Below are 24,153 nucleotides of genomic sequence, written 5' to 3' on the forward strand. Positions count from 1 at the left end.
ATCCTGTCTCGGGTTTGATGTTTTGGAATTGTAACTAAATATTGAATGGTTTGCGTGCTTCTATTCCAGTTGGTAAAGGCTTGTTTGGTTCAGCTTTTAGGAAATGTCCTTGGAAAAATGCAAATACCTTTGGGGTAAAGAGGATTTTCAAAATGTAAATAGTGTTTGGTAAAGTGTATTTTAAAAATACATTGAAAAGCAACTTTGACGTAAATACCGTTTGGTAAAAAATACCATTTTTAAATAATTCGAATTTTTGTTCTTTCAAATAAAAACTATTTTTTATTTTTAATTAATTATTTATTTATTTATTTCTCTTTTTTCCCTCCTTTCTTCATTAATTTCTTCTCGGCATGTTGCTGGCCACAAGCCGGGCTCCGCCTTGCCCCAAACCTCGCTGGCCTCGAGCGAGACCGGGCCTCGCTAGCTCGAGGCCGAGCTCGGCTAAGCCCGATTCGGCGGGGCCAAGCTCATCGGCCCGGGCATCATGGTTCATCGTTCGGCGGTCGCCGTCACCAAGGTTCGCAATTGGCGGAGGAAGGAGGAAGAAGGACAAAAGAAAAAAGGAAAAGAAAAATAAAAAAAATAACAAATATTAAAAAATAAAAAATTATAGTTGCATTTCGAAAATGCAACTTTCCAAAGTACTTTCGGAGCTACTTTAGGCTAAAAGCCTTCAGGGCCCTTTGGAAATGCAATGCATTTCTTCAAAGTTGAGCAAAAAACAAACCAAACGCTATTTGTATTTGGCCAAGGGACTTTAAAGCCTCGAAGCCACTTGTAAATGCTGAATCAAACAAGCCCTAATTAGCTGTTTTCAACACTTACGTGTTTATTTACGGCACCGCATTTCATTAAATTGCTTGTTAATCGCTTTCCTAATGTTATGGTAGGATTAGACTAGAAATTTTTACGAGAATGACAGAAAAAAACGAATGCATGAGCATCTAGCACTGGTTTGATATATGTGGGTTTTCAATGATAAGCACAATCCATGGTGATGTTAGGAAACATTAACTGGTTAGATAACGAAAGGGCGTTGATTAGATAATTAGTATAAATAAGTTTCCGAACCTAAATTCTTTAGTTTTGCTAGAATCGAGATCACAATCCCGTGTGTCGATTAATTTCTAGCCAATCTTAATAGGTTTGTAGCGACTCTTAGTTAATTGTTTAGCTTCCAAATCATGAAAAAAAGAAAAAAAATTCGAATGTCACGCGAAGATTGTTGGAACATCTCTAAACGTGCGTAACCCCTCCGGGCAGCGTGGATCGTGACAATGTGCATTTTCGACTATATATGCGCATACTACCTTGATAGGAGACGCACCCGAAAGCAGCATTGCTATGTTTGATAGAAGACAACCCGAAAGCATTGCTACTGCATCTGACATGAGACGCCCCTTCAAGAGACATCCCCAGGTTTGAAAGGATTGATGCACGATTCTCTGGCCATATTCACACATACTCGGAAAAGGGAAGAAGTAAAAAAAATGAATCTCACTTGATTGGGAGGGAATAGAAATGTACATATTTTTCTTCCTTGTCTAGGATTTGATATTCTCGCCTATACGGAGGAGAGGAGTTCTTATTTTCCTGAGAATCACGTAAGAAACACCAACGGAGAGAGAGAGAGAGAGAGAGAGAGAGAGCGCCTCAACCAAAGGTCTCTCTGACTACCGCTGCACGGCCGCCTCAACCTTGGAGTCCCGACGTTGCCATTGCCTCCCCCGACAATGTCGCGGTCGTTGCTGATCCATGCACGAACAGCCCCCTTCGAGCTTGCTGTCCCTCCGTTTTTAAGCTACGACGACAGCCGCTAATTCCCTCAAAGCCGTTCCGCAGATTTCCTTTTGTCACCACACCAAGGAGACTCGAAGGATCTCTCGCAGACTTTGACCAGATTCATTCTCTCGCAGATCCTCACATGCTTTGAGCTTCTTTAATTTTGTAATAAATTGAATTCAAATGGGCCGACTAGACTACCACGTGTTTTGGCGGGCAAGAGCAGTGAAGAGCGGTGAACTCCTCCAGCATGGCTTGTCGCCACGCCACTTGGGATGTTTCAAGGCTTTGCATGACCCACGTGGGCTCCAAGGGGGAGGGAAACGGGCAATGCTTGGTGGTGTAATGGTTTTTGTTTCGGTTTGAAGATAGGAGATGGGAGTTGGTGAGGTGGGGGGTGATTCCTCTTTGCTCTTGTGAAGAAGCGACGGCTCCACAGGAGAGTGGACAAGGAATATAAGCGTTACCCAATTGGTATTTACTAGATCAAGTATACGAAGGAGAGGCGAAAGGAAATTTACTTTCATCGAAAACGATATCCCTCGAAAGAAAAATCTTCTTTGAAGTCGGGACAAAATATCTATGCACATTGTACCTTACCAAAAAAAAATATATCTATGCACATTGTATTGAGTGGAGTAAAGTTAGTTTATGATGAGCATAAGGTTTTAACCATGGAAAACATAAACACTTGAAAATCCTAAGTCTTGCGATAGTTAGATGCAAGAGTATTGAAAAAATTATCCAAAAATCTCAACCAATTGCGTAATAAACCTTTTAATTTAGCCAATATTTTGCTAGATCGAAAATCGCTGACACGAATGTCGATCATCTTATGTGATATTGCTGATCCTAACATACACAAAATTTGGTAGACGTGCTCAATTTTTTTCATTTTTTTAATAATTTTTGTTAACTTTTTTTTTTTTCATTTTTCCCCCTATAATGGTGACCCTCGCTCGGTCCTATGATGGTGACCCTTGCTCGGTGGGCAAGGTCGACTCGACCCTCGCTAGATATTTGCAACGTGACCTCACCCCTACGAGAGTGATTGGAGGCTGGTGAGAGCGAGCCTTGACGACCCTCGCCATCGAGGCGGCACAACGACTAAAGTAGAAAGAAAAAAAAAAACGAACATTATAAAAATAGTTAAAATATATTTCAAAAAATTACAAAAACTATACATATTAACAACAGTAGGGACCAGTGCTTATCAAGTTCAAAATTAATTGAATGGACTACATTGAAAAATATTAAAACATTTAAAACTAAATTGATCAAATTGACACAAACACAATAAGATTGAAACTTTTTTCTAAAATTTCTCAAGATTAATGGGTATGGACAAATTTTCCATCTTTTATACCAACTAGTTGGTCGTAATAGACATCCTAAAAGCCTCCTCAGACCCATGCAAGTCAAGTTTCTTTAAAAGTAAGCCGGAATAAGAATGGTACGATTCCTAAATAGCTGCCCGGAGCACAAGGAATGGCACCTCATAGATCACACGCATGTATTGGATATTTCGCACAACAAGAAAGGGATGGCAAGTTTTGGTCCGTTATCATGGGACCTTATTCGGACAAAAACCAAGAAAAACATTGTGCTTCTGAACATCTTCTGTAGAATCAGCTACCGCCCCTTCTCTCTTCTTCCTCGTCTCTTTTAGGCAACTCGAGACTTTGCAACCTCAAGTTTAGCACTAACTGCATCCCAGGAAACAAGCTTCTCCATGAAGATTGATATGTAATCAGGTCGTCGGTTCTGCAACAACTCACAAAATAGAGTTTGGTTAACAAGTTAAGACTACCTTTGACCGTCTATGCCAGATTTCGGAACATGAACTTCTGTATTGAGGTGTAATTGTGAAGAAACTCACCTGATAGTCAAGGTAGTAAGCATGCTGCAATCCACATCAAAGTTTCCGAGAGTTAGTGACTTCATAGATTTGCCGTCTCTTTCGCAAGAATTCGAGAGACGGAGCTTAAGGATAAATTTGACAAGGGAACAAGAACAAGCACGAGGTACAATCACTACAATCTCCTTACCTCCCATACATCGATCGTGAGGAGTGCCTGCAAAAAGTCAACAAAAATAACCCTCAGATCATTCGAAGAGCAACATTTGCGACCAAAACCTATGGATAACGTCGCATTAACTGCTTGGTAATTCGCAAGCTTGCTTGAGGAAAACGTACTCCTTTTCCACCAGAAACTCAAAGAGGGTGTGCCTCATTCTAGGAGGACAGTACTCACCGTGTAGCCCAGAACCAGGGGATTCACAGCATTGGGAGTCTTCAACACTAGAAGCTCCTTCCCATCCGATGGACGGGGATTAACTGTATTTACGACAACAAAGCCTGTTAATCTTTCCTCTGTCCCATGAAACGCTACAGTGGACAGTGCCAAACAGTGTGACGACCCTCTTGAAAGAAATGAATGTTAGAAGGGTCGGATTCACTCACAAACAAGCCAAGCCCAACCAGAACCGAACTGGGTGGCAGCAGCCGATCTGAACTCTTCAGAGAACTTCTCAAAAGAACCGAAATCTCTCTCGATCGCCTTCAGAAGCTCGCCAGATGGCTTTCCTCCCCCACCAGGTTTCATTGAATCCCAAAAGAAGTCGTGGTTCCAGACCTGCAAGCGATTCAATCAATAGTGCAGAACTGAAATAAGAAGAAAAGATAAAGGACTTAATGAAGCATCGCTAGAATTGTTTGAGCAGAGGGACCGAGAGTGAGGTTAAACGATCCTTTCAAATTGGATATAGGATTCCGTGCCGCATGGTGTGTTTTCGTTCGTCTCCACGCAATCATCTCATCACATAGACATCTCAAACAATTGGTTAGCTCCATATCACCATACCTGAGCAGCGTTATTGAACGGAGGAAGGAGGTCGCCCTTATTGTAGGTCCGAATCATAACGTCCTCCAAGGACTTCCCTTGCAGCTCCGTCCCGACGATCTGCTTGTTCAGATTATCGACGTATGCTCTGTGATGCTTTCCCCAGTGAAACGACATGGTGTTCTGGCTCATGTGTGGTTCCAGCGCATCCTACAACGGATGATCGGCACGACAAAAGCAAAAAGTCAGGTTCAGAGGGAATTCATTCAGCCACACAAGGAACGAAATCTCGTGAGCGATTCCTCGCGTTCCTGCTTCGAAATCAACTTAAAACCCGGTTAAGTGACATGGTTTGACCAATTACTGGAACTGTTACCAGGGGATATGGGGGAGGCCTAAGCTCGAGTTTTGCAGGAGGGGTCGAAGTCGCCATTTGTTGCACCTTCTTGGATGGAATCGAAGGAAACTGAGGAACTCCAATGTCGAAGTGAATGGTGCAAAGTGTGCAGAACACACGGTTTTATTCATGTCGGTCTGGGGGTGGGTAGGAGATGAAGCGCAGTACACTGTACTTGCCCATCGCTGCATCAGAGGAGTTTTGTGTAGTACGGTGTACTAGAAGTCGGAACTGACTATATGAATCAAGACGAACATGCATTTCAAAGCGTGCGGTACGTCACGGACAAGAGTTGTGATGTCATCAATCATGTGGTAGGTCCAAAGGGATTCCTTACCATCCGTAGATCGGCAAGGAAATTCGATCTCCACCATCCGATGATTCATATCCCAAACCATTTGATAGACTTAAATCATCATCGTTGGATTAATATGACGAGGACCAATATCCACCGCCATTATATCAAATTGATCCTAACCGTTAAACCGATTAGATAATTGATATCCTCTGCCCTTAAATTACATGGAAAAACATTCTAGTATAAATAGGGGAGCTCCCTTTCACTTGCAGCACCACTCTCATTTGAGCAATATAGCATTGTGCATAGTTTCGCTCTTTGCTTTCTCTCACTAAGAATTCCCTTCCTTTAGTGAAAGATGAGAGTGAGGGCAATACCAAACAAAACGGGTCGACGTCTAAGTGCTGCACGCATCACGGTCAAAAGAATGATCACGCGACAAGTGCGGAAAAGTTATCCAAAAAGTCATGAACCCAAAGTACAGCGATTAATTCAGTCTCAAACCTTTCAATTGTACCGTTTTAGTCATAAATCCATAGTACGTCGGTAAATTCAGTTCTAAACTTTTTAATTCTGTTAATTTAGTTATATACCTTTTAATGATTTGTCAATTTAGTCATAAGCTTTTTAACGAATTACCAATATGTTCTTTAGGTTAATTTTGATCGAAAGTCACCGACGTAGGGCTCTAGTCAACGCCAACCATCCTATGTGGCACAATCAGAGCTAACATGGACAATCTTTCTTAATTTTTATTTAAGTTTCTGAATTTTTTTTTTTTTCTTTTTCTTTTTTCTTCATGTGTTGATGGGGTTGCCGACCACCGGTCGAGGGCATTGCGAGCTCTTGCCCAAGCCCTCGTGAGCCATAGCGAGGGGGTCGTGCCCGGCAATGGCTTTGTGACCTTGCGAGAGGCCGGAGGCCCCGTTGGTACATTAAGAAAAAAAAAAGAAAAGCAATAAAAGAAAAAAAATAATAAAAGATTCTATAATAAGACAGCTGGTGCTGATTGCATCAACACGTTAGTGATTTTCAACCAAAATTAATCAAAATGACTACATTAGCAATTCTTCAAAAGGTTTATAACTAATTCGACAAGACCTAAAAAAAATTAGAACTTTATTAATCGTTGTACAATAGGTTTGAAACATTTTGGACAATTTTCCTCGACTAGTAATATCCGAGTAACGTTCTCGTAGCCATGGGATCTAACTCGAATGTGAAATAAAAAGATCCAAGTCTAATTCAAAATTTCTAGAAAAGGCAAGCGACAATCACATTTAGAATTTCGATCTTTTATTTGAATCCTTATAACTTCTGGACTTTTATCCAAATTGTGAATCAGTAGACTAGTCTCATTAGTCATTTCATCTCATTCTATACTAAAGACATAAAATTTATAAAAAAAAAAATAATAATAATTTAAAAAATATTTTCCGAAATAGAATTTTTCGTATCGCTTACAAAAACGCATTAATAAAAAAATTGCATCATTTGCATAAATATTAAGTCATAAATTATTGTCAAAAATAAAAATATTTTTCATTGACTAATTATTTTAAGCAATACGAGCAATCGTTTTTTGAAAAATATTTTTTGAATTATTCATTTTTTGTCAAACAAACGAAACCTTAAAAAAAATTGACAAAAACATTTTGCCGCAAATCATGGCAACCAACAATCATTCAAATTAATTGATCTAATATAATTTTTCCAAAGGAAAAAACAAAAAAAAGAGCTGCGGGATTTCCTAGTCATGTCATACTTCCTATGCAACATCAGCACTCAAGATATCCACTGGATTATATTTTGATCTAGCGCGTTCTGAGCTTCAAATCAGATACTTAAAACGTTCATGATAATCATTTTATTTTTTCACTTTTCTATTTTCAAAAATATGATTAAAATAGTAATTCGTTTGGTAATATAATTTTATTTTTCTATTTCTAAATCAAATTTTTAGTTCAAAAGTAAGTTTGAAATAGAAAATGAAAAGCAGAAATTTTCTAATAAAAATAAAAATTCTTCTTATCGCTCACTCCCTCTCACCCGCGTGCGGTCTTCCTATCGCGTTCTTGTCGCCGGTAGTGGACTGGCATCGACAACTATAGAAGGACTGGCATGGACAACTATACAAATCTTATGCTATTATCGAATAAACTTCTTAATACGTCCACAATACTCATCAGCAAAAGAACTTATTAGTGGTTAATACGATGGCAGAAGCACCTATCCGACGAATCAATAAGCGAAAATTAGGGGAAGTAGAATGACAATCAGATTTTCCACAAAAGCAAGAACAAGACGATGCGGGGCAACTGTTGATTTGACACCCCAAACTTGGTGGCGCTCGGCTTAAATAACAGAGGGAAGGAAGTTTTTTTTTTTTTTTTGTCGAAAGGGAAGGAAGTTGACATAGCTGCAAAGGAACGTCCAGGGTGGAGTAATTTCTCCGAAGATCAATTACCCTAAATTCTTGGGAGGTCCAAGAATAAGCAAATTTGGTCCAGAGCTTTCGTATGTTTATCAAATACTTTACTCTATACAGAAACTCATCTAAACGATAGTTTCTATTTTTAGCCCAAAATAACTCTCGGAAAAAAGAACGATTATCGTTCGCCATTAATTTCTCATGCTCCGATTACTTTGCAAAAACTTAATAATTTGAAAACATTTTTCAAATTGGGTATTTAATTTCACATCATGGACGCGATTTCTCGCATTCCCCTTGCGGATTTGCTAATCCGTTCACGAACGCTTCCCACATCCACAATTTTATCAACTAGAGATCCTTCGACAAACGACAGGTAACGTTACCTGGGGATACGGAGGGGGCTTGAGGTCGAACTTCGCAGTAATTACAGCCGCACCAGACCTCCTCGGACTCCACCTCTGCAGCAAACAAGGAACATGGTCTCCACTCTCAAGGGGCGTTCGAGAATGATCAATTTATCAGGACAATCGGAAGGTAATATATTCACAAAATGAAGGGGCCACACAGAGAAATGGAGTAGTGCTCCTCACTCCATACCTGGTGCTGGTTCCTCGCCCATCGCAAGCTTCGGTTCGCACCTCCATTTGCCCCTGTTACTCGTTCACATGATCATTGTCAACACACGCTGTTGGAAAAAAACCGCAAATCTAAGCTGAAAGTAAGAAGAGATCAGACAGCTAGTTGGTCTCATGGTCATATGAGAAGGACGACCTTGCCGCCGTAAAAAAGCGGTTGCCGGAACGGCAGAAGAAGTGGTCGCCGTCGCCGTCGCCATTTATCCGCGCTTAATTGAATCGAATGGAAGGAAACTGAGGCGGTAATGGTGTGGAGTGTGCTGACCACGCGGTTTGGTTCGTGTTGGTGTGTAGCGCAGGATCGTTGATGGCGCTTCAGGTGATTGCTGATGGTTTTGGGGTCGGCAGGAGATTAAGTGCAGTACACTGTACTTGCCACTCGCCCGTTGCCACATGGGAGGAGTCTGTGTAGTACGTGGTACTAGGAAAAACCACAAAAAAAAAAGGTTGGTGATTTTTTAATCAATAATTACAAAATAGATTTTAAATTTTAATTAAATATATAATATCATCTCTAACTTTTGATTTGTTCAGTATGATATCTAAATTTTTAATAAATATTCAACCTCGTTCCCAGATTACATGAAGATAATCGACGTTATCTTTTCATTAATTCAAATATAGAGATAACATTGAATATGCACGGAAAAGTTCACGAGCCATATTAAATAAAGCAATATTGCAAGTCGGATAAAAGTTCAGAAATTATTTGTGTCACTTCCGTTTTTTTAACGAATGTCTTACCATACTTTGTCACAACCTCCTTATATAGACATTAGCATTTAAAACCATCACATACATTTCATATCCTCTATATAATTCAAACAATGTTTTGTTTTGATCAAAATTACGAAGCTTGCTTTAAAACAAAGGGTAATTTTGCATTGTACGAGTGTATATGGTATGTTTGTGGTAAGGATGACAATTTTGGTGAATGAACGTGGGTGTGAAAATTAGGGAATGTTGAAATTTTCGTCAGAAGAACTTTTGGGGGAGAATTTTAAGATTTGGCCATTGGGTAAATCAGTTGATGTTATATTGCACATGTTTTTATCTTTTCATTCTCCTCAACCCATTATATCTCAACGGAAAAGAGACCAAAGAGGTCCCTAACTTTTTCCAAATTATTTATCCAGGTCCCTAAACTCTCTATATGTATATTGCAATTGGATTACTGAATCATGTGTTTCTTTTTTGTCCAAATCGCCCTTCCGTAAAAGTTATGGACGAAAATGGTGATGTGACGTTTGAGTCTCCATTACATGCAAATATGACATCCTGCACAACTTTTTTTAAAAGAACTCAAAACAAAATTTAAAAAAAAAAACTAATATAAAACAAGAAAATAATAACAAATTCAAAAATAAGCAAACTTTAAAATAAAAACAAAAAGTGGCATGCTCAACGGTAATGCAGGCTTTGTTTGTCTCATGGAAAACATTTTCTTCATTTTTCGGCATTTGGAGCGTATAGGAAAATGAATCTAATTAATGGAAACTATTTTCCTAGTCAACGGAAAAAAACAATTTCCAATCAAAGCTCAAATTCACGAAATGATTTCCTCCAAAATATCACTAGGTATCAGTGTTTGGACCGGAAACTCTGTACTTTGGTACTAGAACCCCAACACTTGTTCCTGGGCCTTAAAAGTTGGGCTAAGCCCCGGCGTCGAGCCTAGGTCCATCAAGTCCGGGCACGGTAATATCGAGGCCGGACCCCGGCGCCCATGCCCAAGTCCCCAACTTCCGAGCTCGAGTCCGTCAAGGCTTGGCCTAGGACTCTCGTGCCCGAGTCCCTACGCCCGTGCCTCGATCCATCGATGCGAGGCTCGAGCCTGTGCATCAAGGACTAGGGCCTAGACTTGGTGGAATCAAGCATGGGTGCCAACGTTCGGGCCCGACCTCGAGCGCTCGGCTCGAGGCTCGGCCTCGATAGACCTAGGTGTGGGAATCGGTACTGGAGTCTTGGGTCCGGCCTTGATTGACCTAGCTTGGGCACTGGGGTCTTGGGCCTAGGTCCTACCGAGGCTTGGGCACCGATGACCTAGGTCTGGCCTCTATAGATTGGGGCTAAGGCACCAAGGAGCAAGGCACGTGCACCAAGTTCTCAGGTTTGATTTGATGGATCAAAGAGCTATGCCCGTGCTTGTACCCGAGAGTTGGGGATCCAGGCTCGAGAGACCGGTGCCCATATTCAGTTATTTGGCTACCCATGCATAAGCCATTAGCATCCCAATAGTTTATGTCTATTTAGCATAATCAAATCCTCACCAAAAAATGAAAAATATTTCTCATTTTATTTTCAGGTCTTAGTTAAGTACCAAAAAATATTGTCATTTACCTAGAAAATGACTTTCCAAAAAATATTCTCGAAAAATGTTATATTTTTTGCAAAACAAATGAGTTGTTCCTAAAGGTAAGGCCTCATGGAGTGACACGATCCCACGTGGGATCACAATGACCCATCGCTAGATCTTACTAAAGTTGCCCGACCCCAAGCCAAATATAGCTGGCCTCTTTCTCTCTATCGATTTGATCTTTATTCTCAATTTCCTAATACATAACCTAGTCAGCATAAAATTATCAAATCAATGAAGACGCGGCGTTGATGTGTATCTGTCAACATCAGCATTTTTTATCTCAACGGAAGGACTGAATTGATCAAATAAGTTATAAATTGGAGATCCAATTGCATAAGAAAAAGCCCAAAGACCGGATCGGCTGATCGAGAGTAGTTTAGGGACCTCTGGTGCATTTCATCTCTTTAAATTGTACGGAGTTCAATTGTATCTCCAAATTCATGTTGTCATATGAGAGACTTTAATTCTTGAGCTTTTTATGTTGCGGATACATGTTCTTTGCGTAGGAGCGTTAAATTTTACCTTTCTTAGGCCAAAATTAGTAAAAGTGCGATAATTTAAATTATTCTTGGGCCGAGGAGACTAAAAGCTATTTCTATATTAGTTAAACCTCTTGCTATGGTTAAGTGATCCTCTTCGGATAATTTGTCCAACCCAAGAACAACTATAATGTCCTGGACAAACTCTAATAGATGTATTATATAATAATGGATAGATATAATCACTAACTTGACAAAACTGTTTTGACATTTTTCATTTAAGTCTAACCTCAACGGATATACATGAATATAAATAGACAGATTCGAACATTCAGAAGTCTATATTTCAGAAAAATCCACTATGAGTCGCCATAAAACAATTGAAATCTAATTCAAAATTTTTGTAAAAGGCAAGTGACGGTCACATATAACTATCCCTAACTTTAGAAAATCGTGACTAGAATAAATTTGGAATTTGGAGGACATATTGGATTACATGAGGCTTTTTTTATCCAATTATGAAACATACTTATCTCTTGCGAGAAAAAAAGGGAATTTCTAATGACATAAGTCATTAAGGAAACTTACTAATAGTTTGTTTTTTGCCCAAAAAAAATGAGTAATAATTAATTAAAAATTATTATGGGGTCCACTCTTTTAATAATTTGTGGCTCAAAACTTACTGTTATTTTCACAATCACCCCAAGACTCTTATGATATCAAAATCTTTTAATTTTTTCTTGGGCTAAAGAGATTAAGTTATATCTATATAAGTTAAACATATTTTTTAGGTTATCTTACAACCCTCCCCATATAGAACCAACTGTAATAGATATAGCATATGATAGACGGATAGATATAATGACTAATTTGACAAAACTAGATTGAGATTATATTTAAGTATAACCCCAACGGATATACAGAAATATAAATAGATAGATTCAAGCATACAGAAGTCTATATTTCCGGAAAAATCCAATATAAGTCAAAATGAAACAACAATGATGTAATTCAAAAAAAAAAAATTTGACTTTATCCAAAAATGAAACATACTTATCTCTTGCGAGAAAAAAGGAAAATTTCTAATGACATAAGTCATTAGGGAAACATGCTTTATCTCCAGCACTACGATTTCCTTTTGCTTCAAAATTGCATCCTTATCGCATTGAATGTGTCCTCACTGTGGAACTCCGTTTCTGCCCAATTACTTGACCTGATGAAGAGACACATGCATGAATTCTCCACGTCGATTAGGGCTTTCGATCGATCACGCCGATCTGGAGGTGCATAGAGAAGCATGGAATTTGCAACGATCTTCTTCCCCAATGCTTCATGAGTTCTCGGAATGTGGCCTCCAGCCTTGGCAACCGGTAAGTACACATCGAATTTCGTTCTTTATTTGCACTATTTCCTTTCAATATATATGTTTTTCTTTTTCAGTTTTTTACTTCTTGGGTCTCTAGGGCTCTCAAGGCTCTTCCGGCATTTGCCGTTAAACCTTCTTGGTTCCACGCGCAATATCGTATTTTGTTGTGGTTATTGTCCTCGCACACTCGCTCTCGCATTCTGCAAATTCTGAAGGAGAAGACCTTTTTGTGGGTACAAACATGGGAGAGGGGGGGTGGAGTTAAAACAAGAAGAGAGAGTAAAAGGAAATGCGAAATCAATGTAATTTTTTAACTTATCAATGTGTGTTGACACCTAAATTTTGATTATCCTTTTAATAATTTATTTTGCATAAAAAATCAGAGATTAATTTTAGTCCCTCCCAAAAATATTGAAATCATTTTTCACATAGTTTGCAAAATTTAAGACACAGCATCTGCATTGCATTTGGACCAGTGATGAATTGACCCGGATCAATCACCTAGACTGGGCTTTGCGCTGCGAGAAGGATTCGGATCATGATGAATGGGACTAAATAAATAGTTTTGAACTATACCAATTATACGGATTTGACAATTTGTCGAATGTTGGGAAATAAATCTTGATCGAAGTACACTGGGCATATCCACGGGAAGAGAAGATTTCGGATGGGAGTATGTGCTTGAGAAATAATATAAAAAAAAGAGATAGATAGCCTTGCCATAATTTGGTCAGCAAATTGATTACTCTTTGAGCAATTCCGGAAGAAAGAATCAAGGTCTATACACTTGGTTGATGGCAAAATGGGAAATGTAAAGCATCTTCTCTTTGATATTTGGATGCTCATTTTCATGGCATACAGAAACAAAACAAGAAAGAAAGGGAGAGAAGGTAATTATATCCCACGAATACAAGGCATGGGAGCATGATTTGCGGATATTCCGAATTAAGAAGGGCAAGAATATGGATATGATTAGGAGGAATCACTGGAATATTGATGTGAGATCAAGGCTCATTGAATAAGCTGGCTGATGGTGAATGAGCGTGGACGCAATCAAGGCAAAAGGGCAAATTACAAGATTGCAAAGAGAGAGCAATAATCCGTCGAGAATCCCGAACTCCCAAAGAGATATGAGAGACTTCTGTTATAAAAGGCAGATGACTTTCATTCACAAAACGAGGGGAGAGCGAAGAAACTCTGAAAATTTTCCAGATCATACGTGAGAAAAAGAAAAAAGAGAGTCTAGAAGCCGAAGTACCATCCCTTCGGTTCTTGCTGCAGTTCTACTTGCTGATCTTTCTTCCCTTGCTGTGCTCTCCGCTTCCGGTGGTGCTGTCCTCCAGCTGTGGCGAAAGGATCAATCGGTGATGTTGCCCTATTGCTTATCGAAGCTGCTTTTTGGTGCCTTTGAAACTGCCTTTTTCACGTTCAAACAGCTGGTCACCGATTTGTTTTCGTCCAACTGAGTCGCCGTTGCAGCCCCAAACCCGTGCAGCCCCGAACTTCCGTACCTCTGAGGCCCAAAAGTCTGCCGTTGTCCTGCCTTGATGAACAAGGCTGCCGTTGTCTTCTCCTATGATGCCAACGAGACAAGTCGATTGTGTTTCGTTATTCTTTTGAAAAAACATAAGCTGTGAACTCAAGAGGTACTTCTTGGGGGTATTCAAAGCAACGCTAGGTGTCCCATTATTGCCGTCCGAAGTTGTCCCAAGGAGTCCCGCACCGTGATCAATTCCTTGCGCGCATATTCCCTCGAGGGATCGACCCGAAGAGTTGAAGTTCAATCCTCGAGATTTGGTGCAAATTCAAATTAGGAAGGCAATATTCAGAAGGTATATTTTCTTATCTTAATAAAATATTACCTTGCCTAATTTGAATATTCCATATATATTTTGCATGTATTACGTATTGTATAAAAGTGGATATATTTTCAAAATACAGATTAATTAAGAAAATTTTCTTTCCTAATCCACAACTTGCCATACGATCGAGAATGTCCATCTTTAGGATTATTGATGGAATACTCGATTAGGCAAGAATTTGGGTTCAATCGTTAATCGTAGATTACGAATTAAAGATTGACTCAAAGATTCGCGAAATATTTCAAAATTTGATTGATATATCCACTTTCTTGATTGAATTGATTGGCATATTTACTTTCCGTATTTGATTTGAGTTGTTTGATTGTCATGTTTTTTTTAGAACATATCTATCGCATGATGTAATCCCGAAAATTCTAAAAGATTTTCATTCTTTCACTTTCCATATTTGCAAATTGCATATCTTTTAAAAAAAAAATAGCCTCACGTAGATAATTGCATATCTAATCTTTTTTTTAAAATAATTAGATTAGATTGCATTTTGGGATAGAAATTGCATGTTTAAATATAATTTTTTGTCTAAAATAATCTCTCGTAATATATTAGGGTTTAGGTCAATTTAAACTCTAAAATATGCAAGATAAATATTGTTTTGGCATAGTTCTACTTTAGGAAATTAATTCATCCGAAAATTAAAAAAAAAATCATTCATCCTTGCCAAGCCATACTTGCCACACCATCCATGCCACGTCATCTATGCCATGTCATTCTTGCCACGTCATCTATGCCATGTCATATTAGGTTGCATTTTAACTTAAATTGCATATTAGAATTGCATGTTTAGGTTTTAATTAATTTTCATGTCACGTAGTTAATTTAATTAAACCATGGTCCCACTTGTACATTCATTTAATTTAATTTGCATGTCATCTTGTTTAGTCTTACATTTAATTCATGACATTGCATCATTTAGAATAGGTTCATTCATTCATATAAAAGATCGAAAAAAAAAGGGAGAAATAATATCATGTGTGGCGCATGCTCCTTGGATTATATTGATTTCTGGATATTTAATTAATTGATCGTACACCCGCATGATAACCTTTGTTAGTGACTTAGGTTAAAATCAATTAATGTTGCCTTCTCAAATATTTTTTTTATGAAATGAAAATGGTACCGAAAGGGCATTAGAATAATATAGCGTAATCAAGTCCTAGGACTCTTAATTTCTAGTTCGTAGAAGTAATTTAGTTCTTCCGCTAATTTACTTAGGTTTCGATCGACCTACCAAAAAAACGATTAGTGGCGGCTCCGAATTGAAAATATATTGCATATTAATCAATTGAACCTTAAGTTGCGATTTGATATGGGCTTGGGAGAGTCCGAGCTAGGTTAGTTAAATAATTAATCTGATAATCCATTAACTTCGGAATCTCAATTTTTGGGTTGCGACAGCTTAACAACTTCGCTGGGAATTGGTTTAAAATTTTGAAATTTGAACCTTAGTGGACTTAAGCCTAAAAATTTCATGAAAAATGATTTTGATTGGCAACATGGACTCCAGGTAAATCCCTAACTATGGTGTTAAATGATTTTGCAGGATGGGAGTTATAAGGGAATGAGTATGTGGCTAACTCCTTATTTTGAACATCGGTGTTTGGAAATTCATTATTTAATTATGCACACTTTAAAGAGGTGATTTGCTTATTAATTATTGTACATGATTAATTGCCTTAGCACTACACCACACATTACTTGTGGTGGAACCTGGGCCTTTTAAGATGGTATCGAGATTGGATCCTAACGTTCTCCGTTAGATCACGGTTGAAAGTTAATCCGAATTCGATCCCGACTCTCTTTTCAAAAATGAGCTTCAAAAGTTAAAATTCGTGCTCGGTAAGATTAGTGAAGCGTGAGTTATAATTTTTAAATCGAGAAGTCAAAGTGAAATGACCCGACTAATCCTGGTTACGTCGTAAGCCCTCTCTTCATCTCGTATCGACGCTTATATAAATTCCGTGCAGATCCCCTGTGAAATCGCTCAAATCGCAAATCAGAGATGGAGTGTCTGAAGGATCGCGGCAATCACTTGGTCATCGCATGCCTTCTCTTGGTGGGTCTTCTGTACATTTTCTTCAACTCGGCTCCTGCAGGCACTCACCTCCTCTTTCAGCTCCAAGGCAAGAACACTCATCCATCCCTCGTTTCGGTATGCGAACTTCCCTTTTCTTCCTTACTTTTCGTGGGACAAAGTCAGTTACGTTATACATACTCCAGCGCAGCCTGTACAAGACGTGAATCCAAGGGATACTCGTGCACATGGTGTAATTTAGGGTTGTTTTTTTGTGTTGTTACCTGTGGTCTAGGGATCAAACGCAACCGAGTATAAGGATGAGCTCGAGGAAGCATTGGCTAAGGCGTCAAGGCCAAACAAGACGGTGATCATAGCGACGGTGAACAAGGCTTATGTAGAAGGGGATAAGCCGATGCTCGACTTGTTCTTGGACGGGTTTTGGCTGGGCGAGGACACGCGTGGCCTAGTCGACAATCTCTTACTGGTGGCGATCGACCGAACGGCCTTCGAGCGATGCTTGTTTCTGAGGCTTCACTGCTACCAGCTCCAAACAGAGAATGATTCAGCTGGAGAGAAAGTGTACATGTCTCAGGACTTCATCGATATGACGTGGAGGCGAACTCTTTTTTTGGGCGACGTGCTCGAGCGAGGTTACAGCTTCATTTTCACGGTATGTCTTTCAATTTCGTCCGATCCCCTCCTACGAATGTTTCGCATTTTTCATGGTTTGGAGGAGTACTTTTATTTGTGCAAAATCTTCCAGATACATTTCGGTAGTGTAAGCTTGATATTTAGACGTAGTGGTAGTATTGCAGTTGAGGGAAAAAGAGAATTTTAGAGTTGACTTCTAAAAGTAGGCAAAACCAAGTACCATGGCTGATCCAGGCACCACCGAGGGTCCGTGCTGCTCCATTTGAGACTCTAGTATAGATGACGAGTTATCGTAGTCATGCCTAAAACAATAAGAAGTTCAACTCTAAGCCAAGAGAATTTTAGAGTTGACTTCTAAAAGTAGGCAAAGCCAAGTACCATGGCTGATCCAGGCACCACCGAGGATCCGTGCTGCTCCATTTGAGACTCTAGTATAGATGACGAGTTATCGTAGCCATGCCTAAAACAATAAGAAGTTCAACTCTACGTGATACTTGTTCAAGTTTCCATTATTCTGGCCGCAACCTGGCTTGCACTGAGTTGAAGTATAGCTAGATAAATTTTCGTGCTCGCCTTTGCTAGGACACGGACGTGATGTGGCTAAGGGACCCATTCCCAAGGTTGAGCCCTGAAGACACCATCGACCTCCAGATCAGCAACGACCGGTTCGATGGCGACGAGTGGAGCCAAGCCAATCCCATCAACACCGGCTTCTACATGGCCCGGTCCAACAACAAGACAGTCGCGCTCTTTCGCGAATGGTATCGGAGAAAGGACACGTCCCTGGGGCTCAAGGAGCAGGACGTGCTGGACCGGATGATGCACGAGGGCGTGTTCTCGCGGCTGGGCCTAAGGGTGAGGTTCTTGGAGACGACCCTGTTCAGTGGGTTCTGTGAAGACAGCAGGGACGTGAGGGTCGTGTCCACGGTTCACGCCAACTGCTGTCGCACCATCAAGGCCAAAGTGGCCGATCTCACCAAGATTGTCCATGACTGGAACAGGTTCAAGAGTAGTCCTCCGGCAAATGGTACAGCGCCGTTTGCTTGGTCGCGGCACTCGGCTTGCGAAGATTCGTGGCATTAGGCAGAGCTTTGGCCTCAGCTCCTGGTTATTAGATTCATCTTTGAAGCAATTGATCGGTGATTCTTGACTATTATAACTTTGCTTGACTTGACCAACCGGAGTCGATTCTAATGTATGTGATATAAGCAAATTTTATTTACCGACGACTTAAATTTACCTACTGTTATCTGAAATTACAAACCTTCTTATCGCGTGACTTATCGACTAGTTTCTAATAAAGTTACTTACTTGTTTTGGGTCACCAATATTCGTTAGACTGTTTAGCCATATCTTATTATTTCACCAACATTTCTATTGAGTTATCACTTTTAGTTAAGTTGCTTACCGACATTTTATTACAACTATTTTTAGAATTGACAACCTCAATTAGAAAACGGTCTCCTACCAACTTTCAATTTGAGCTGCCGACCAACATTTGTATGGTTTTATTTAACTAAACCTACGAACAAATTGCCTGAAAAAACTTGATAAGAAGTCAATTTCGAAAAGAAAAAATCAGAATTTTAATTGTGAAAACTAAATAGCGTTTAGCTTAGTTAACCATATTACTTGTTTCACTGAAAACATTTTGTTGCTGGAAGATTTTTCTAGGAAATTCAATTTCGAAGAATGTAAACCCATTTTCTAATGTTTGTTTGCGCTGAAAACAAATTTAAAAAAAATTAATGGTATTTGACAATAAGTGAATCCACTAAAATAGCTTCTGTCGTTAAAAAATGACGTGTAAAGCGATGATGTAAGGAGTTAATTTAGATATTGGTACGCTAATTATATGAGTGCGAGAGAGACAGAGGCAGAGAGAGAGAGAGAGAAGCCAACTTTCATCCTCAGCTCTTGGCCACACATGACAAGCAACATGCGTCGACCTCTCTGCACCTCCCAAACTTTTGGATTACTCTTCCCCCATAATCCTCCCTATATATTTCGCCACTCTTCCTCTTCAATCTCGTAATTCTTACGTAGGTTCAACTCTTAAAAGATGGCGAAGACATTAGAAATGAGACGACTCCCTCCTCTTATGATTGCTATCCTTCCCCTCCTCCTCGCACTCGCTCAGGTCGCCGTTTCCGACCCGATTCCCGCTGATAGGTCCCAGGTGAACGCCTGGTTCCAACGCAACGTGCAGCCTTACACGGCTCGAAAGGGCACATTGGACCCGAACCTGGAGGCCGCCGAGGCTGGCTCGAGGGTGATCAGGGTACGCCAAGATGGAAGCGGCGATTTCAAGACGGTGACCGACGCCGTCAAAAGCATTCCCGCAGGGAACAACAAGCGCGTGATCGTGTCGATTGGGGCCGGCGAATACAAGGAGAAGATCAGGATCGACAGGACCAAGCCTTTCGTGACCTTGTACGGATCGCCTAACGCCATGCCGAGGCTCTCCTTTCCAGGGACGGCTGCTCAGTTTGGGACGGTCGACAGTGCCACCCTCATTGTTGAGTCCGATTATTTCGTGGCTGCCAACATTATTATCGCGGTGCGTTTCAATCGCAATCTTCGTGTTTTTAACTATTCTGAAACCTTAATTTCGTCATTTCAAGGTTTACAAGCTTTCAGATGCAGCTTGACACTTCTTTTCTTCCGCTTCCTCTTTTTTTTATAGCACGTATCAAATTTTTTTTGTACCGGTTGCATGCGTCATCGCATGCGTACTGAGTTCTCATGCTGATCGCGACCCGGTTTGTTTCAGAATTCTGCGCCAAGGCCCGATGGGAAGACAGCAGGCGCACAAGCGGTGGCCGTGAGAGTTTCCGGCGACAAATCTGCCTTCTATAACTGCAGACTGCTAGGGTTTCAGGACACGGTCTGCGACGACAGGGGCTTCCATTTCTTCAAGGATTGCTACATCGAAGGCACCGTGGATTTCATCTTCGGATCGGGGACTTCTCTCTATTTGGTATGCATACCGTTGCTCCCTACTCATTCTCCAAGATCTTTAGACTTATCGATCCTTTTTGAAAAACGCTCAATCGCATTGCAGAGCACTCAGTTGCACGTCCTGGGAGACAGTGGATTGACCATGATAACGGCTCAAGCAAGGGAAAGCAACGCGGAGGACACCGGCTACTCGTTCGTGCATTGCAGCATCACTGGAACCGGCAACAGCACGTACTTGGGAAGAGCGTGGAAGGCCAGCCCCAGGGTGATCTACTCCTACACGGACATGAGCAGCGTCATCAACCCCCTCGGCTGGTCCAACAACTTCCATCCCGACCGCGACAGGTACGTGACAATATCATTCACCACGAGGCTTCATTGCACGCAAATCTAGTTCATGAAATGGATGGTCGGACGTAGTCCCTTGAGCAAGATCATGCAGGGTTTCTTATAGCAAGTTGTAACAAAAAGGGTCTTCACATTTGGCAGGACGGTGATGTTCGGAGAGTACAAGTGTTCCGGCCCGGGATCGAACCCGGCGGGGCGGGCGAAATTCGGGAAGCAGCTAGGCGATGCAGAAGTCCAGCCTTACATCTCCTTGACCTATATCGTGGGCTCCAAATGGCTTCTTCCTCCCCCTAGAGTATAGAAAGATGTGTGTACTCCAACTCTTCCCATTTGGATCAACCCAAAACGCGACGACCGCCTGAATGTCGTCTACCGTTTTGAATTATTTAAAGCACGCTCTTGCCGAGTATATCTTTTATGTAGTGAATTGTGATGTGGCGCAATCCCGTCGCACTGTTCATGCCTCCCACATCTCTCTTGTTGCAAACATTGCATTGTTTTCCCGTGAGCATACTCGTCTTTGTCTGAATTATTGTACTTGTATTCTTCAAACAAGCACAACGTATGAGGTCATAGCGGCCGAAATTTGAAAATTATCTTGGAACATTTTAAATTGCTTTCCAGGAACATGATTTTCCCTTATTAGGTTAGAGAGTTTGTTTCCCGAACTTTAAGTGTGCATATTTTTAAATAATAAATTATTTTTCATTAACTGATCTTTTCAACAACCAAACACATCAAAGTTGAGAAAAGTAATTCACGAATTTTTTTTCACTCAACCAAACACACCCTAAGATTCAAATGCCTAAATAGTTGAAGTGCTCATGTTGCTGTCCAGTCCTCAATGAAATCGATAGGTCCGAATCTTTACTATTGTAATCGTAAAAGTGAAATTGGATTACTTTTAGGTCACAATGAAATTTACCCTTTAATCAAATTTTTCCTAGCCACATTCCAAAGAAAGAAAATTGTAGAAACCCCACAAATATCAAACATTTTTCTAATTAAGTCAATTTGAATTTTAACACATAAGTGAGTTCTAAAATATAAAGACATGATCCCACGTAAATCCAATCAATTTGAATTTGATGTGTACAATCTCGTTGAACTTTTTATTTACCACTTAGAATTTAGTTTTCTTTAAATTAATGCATGGAAGTTTAAAAAAAGAAAATACCACGAATGGTGGAATATTGATTGTGTCGGTGAGTCGAAGAAATCATCCAATTATGGCAAATTCAATATAAACAAAAGAAAGAATGCGGGCTATATATATGTTCACCCACTAGAGAGTTAATATGCTGACTAAATTGATATCATATTCTTTTGTTCCCTCCTTTCTTCTTTTCCCTTTTAATTATCATTTTCATAAGTCTATATGAACTTTCACTTTTCCCTTTTAATTATCATTTTCATAAGTCTATATTAACTTTCACTTTTCCCTTTGTTTATTCTCCATTCTGTCCCTCCTTTTAGTTCACCAAATAGTTGCATGATCATAAGCTCACGTAGCTTATAGCGCATTTACGAATTGTGAAGTTCATAATTTAAAAAAAAAATTCTAAAAAGTCATATATCTATTGTATAGATGTAAATTAAGTTCTAAACTTTTCAATTTGACCAATATAGTCCTAAATATTTGGATAATATGCCATTATATTCCATCCGGATAATTTGGATTGAAAATCATTAATATGGTGGTCCAGGCAGCTTTAGCTATCCCGCTCGACATGGCCAACGTCTAACATGAATGATCTTAAAAGGTTTAGGACTACATTGGCCAAATTAGAAAGTTTATGACTGAATCGAAATTCTTACAACGTGTCTAAGAATTTTTGGCCAAATTGGAAAGTTCAAAGTTTATATTTAGGTTCCTAAATAAAATATTTCACACTTGATTCACAAATTTGAAATTTAAATAGTAATGATTGCATGCGATTATGTCTTATACACCATAGGGAGCTCACTATTTTCAAATGAGACAAATATCCTTTTGAATATCTCTAAATCGCCAAAGGGGTCATCAAAATATTCAGAATTGACATCACAATCGTATCCCTTTGGGTATATTGTGACAAAACATGGATGGCATTAATTAGTTTAATAAGTCTTCCGACTCAAAATTTGACACGTACTTTTATATACAAAGGTAATGTTGGAGTTATTTTTTCATTAGTTAATAGAAGAGTAGTCGAATATTTTGGTATACTTCGCTACGGAATTGTACTTAGATCAATTGAGATTTATAGAGAGTGCTACAAATATTGAAAAGTAAAGAGCAGTCAAGTAAGCTACAATATATCAAATTTTTTAGTTTGAGGAGAATATTGGGAAATGTCGTGATTGTCAAAAATCCTTTTGTCCCTTACGTTAAAGAGAAGTTGCTGCATCCCTTTCCATTCAAAGACGAAGACCCCGGGTCGTCGCGGTTGACGGGTCTACATAGTCGTGGAATTATTCCCCTCTCTATGGATTTTTTTTTTTTCCCTTTTAACGACTTGACTTCATTTTAGTTCTTGTTGTTCACGCGCTCTGAACAGGACTCATGCATTCGAACTAAAATATAACTTAAAGGTCATGTCGTAACTTCTTATTCAAACATCCAAATACATATTTTCATCCGCGAAATCGCATTATGATTAAACGAAGGGACAATGGCGTTAGGGTCTATAAGCTTTTCGCTTCTGGCAATGTTGTCTTTTGCATCATCTTTCATGAAATACTTCTCCGACAGTATTGTCAGGAAACCGTGTAATCTCAATCATAGACCCACATGTAAGCTGCATTCATAAACTTTAGCGGGGCCATAAGATCAACATGATTAGATACACAAATCACAATAAAGGAGTAGAGGAATTTTACGCACCTTATTTCGAATCCATCATTCTTGATGCGGACTTGCGACTATTCGATGCTCAAGAGCTTCTCCTCTATGAACCCCCTTTATGCACCGGCTTTAACGAGACGGCGCCTTACGTATCACTTGTAACGATTCTTTATATGAGGTTATGTGGACATTAGGGTTTAGAGGAAACACTTGAGCTCTATTTATAAAGATTTGAACATATCCCCTCATTATGAGACTTATCTCGACTCACATTATCCAACTCCATATTAGACTAAATAGGAAATTGTATATTTTTCTTTATTAGACCAATTAATATTTACAATAACAATTAATAAAGTCTATATAATAATATATTCTAACACCACAAACCATTACTGCATATTTTGCATAAAACACTCAACGATGGAAAATCATGTGGTTGGAAATAACCGACGATCTTGTCAGATCGTTAGGCAAGCGACTTTCTAGATTTTTTGTTCGATTTGTGTAATATTAGTCAATCCTTCAAATGCTTGGACGGAAATGCTGATTTGGTAGTCAAATGGCCGTTAAATGCGCAACCAAATGGTTCCATTACCTCTCAACTAAGAATTCATCGAATCGCTTTCGGAGAAGAATTCTGCAATAGCAGGTCTTTTTGCGGGTCAACTACGCGTCAACCTATCTTCATCAGTTTTGTGGGAAAGTAGTCAGAAGGTGGCAATCGCAATCGCTAGGGCACCACTACTTCAACTTTCAAATTCAACATGTATTGCGAAAGCCCACAATAGCTGAAGGCGAAACTAGAAAGAGAGCAGTCATAGGTGATTTCCAAAATCACCGCATTCCAGAAGCATGTGTTCCGGAAGACCGGTT

General features: G+C 39.6%; 3 protein-coding genes across 6 annotated transcripts; 2 read left to right on the forward strand and 1 right to left on the reverse strand.

The window, feature by feature from the left end:
* Positions 1-3,101: 3,101 nt before the first annotated feature.
* On the reverse strand, positions 3,102-8,767 carry LOC115740751 (superoxide dismutase [Fe], chloroplastic). Of its 4 annotated transcripts, none has more exons than XM_048282679.1 (9): positions 8,529-8,767; positions 8,355-8,407; positions 8,141-8,215; positions 4,650-4,838; positions 4,250-4,421; positions 4,041-4,129; positions 3,834-3,860; positions 3,665-3,688; positions 3,102-3,549 (listed from the first exon to the last, which is right to left on the reverse strand). In XM_048282679.1, the coding sequence occupies exons 1-9, from the start codon at positions 8,590-8,592 to the stop codon at positions 3,451-3,453; spliced, it is 792 nt and encodes a 263-aa protein (XP_048138636.1). In that variant the 5' UTR covers positions 8,593-8,767; the 3' UTR covers positions 3,102-3,450. The 4 variants fall into 4 exon arrangements, with proteins under 4 accessions (XP_048138636.1, XP_030530194.1, XP_048138637.1 ...); XM_030674334.2 differs by having other exon boundaries at positions 4,041-4,123; positions 8,529-8,762; XM_048282680.1 differs by lacking the exons at positions 8,141-8,215; positions 8,355-8,407; positions 8,529-8,767 and adding an exon at positions 5,005-5,305.
* A 7,666-nt stretch (positions 8,768-16,433) lies between these two features.
* On the forward strand, positions 16,434-18,318 carry LOC115740742 (uncharacterized protein At1g28695-like). Its single transcript, XM_030674326.2, has 3 exons — positions 16,434-16,625; positions 16,783-17,160; positions 17,724-18,318. The coding sequence occupies exons 1-3, from the start codon at positions 16,476-16,478 to the stop codon at positions 18,222-18,224; spliced, it is 1,029 nt and encodes a 342-aa protein (XP_030530186.1). The 5' UTR covers positions 16,434-16,475; the 3' UTR covers positions 18,225-18,318.
* An 875-nt stretch (positions 18,319-19,193) lies between these two features.
* LOC115740685 (pectinesterase PPME1-like) lies at positions 19,194-20,977 on the forward strand. Its single transcript, XM_030674246.2, has 4 exons — positions 19,194-19,701; positions 19,915-20,121; positions 20,206-20,447; positions 20,592-20,977. The coding sequence occupies exons 1-4, from the start codon at positions 19,204-19,206 to the stop codon at positions 20,749-20,751; spliced, it is 1,107 nt and encodes a 368-aa protein (XP_030530106.2). The 5' UTR covers positions 19,194-19,203; the 3' UTR covers positions 20,752-20,977.
* The last annotated feature ends 3,176 nt before the right edge of the window (positions 20,978-24,153 follow it).

Source organism: Rhodamnia argentea, chromosome 7 (assembly GCF_020921035.1).
Source record: "Rhodamnia argentea isolate NSW1041297 chromosome 7, ASM2092103v1, whole genome shotgun sequence".
NCBI classification, from domain to species: domain Eukaryota; kingdom Viridiplantae; phylum Streptophyta; class Magnoliopsida; order Myrtales; family Myrtaceae; genus Rhodamnia; species Rhodamnia argentea.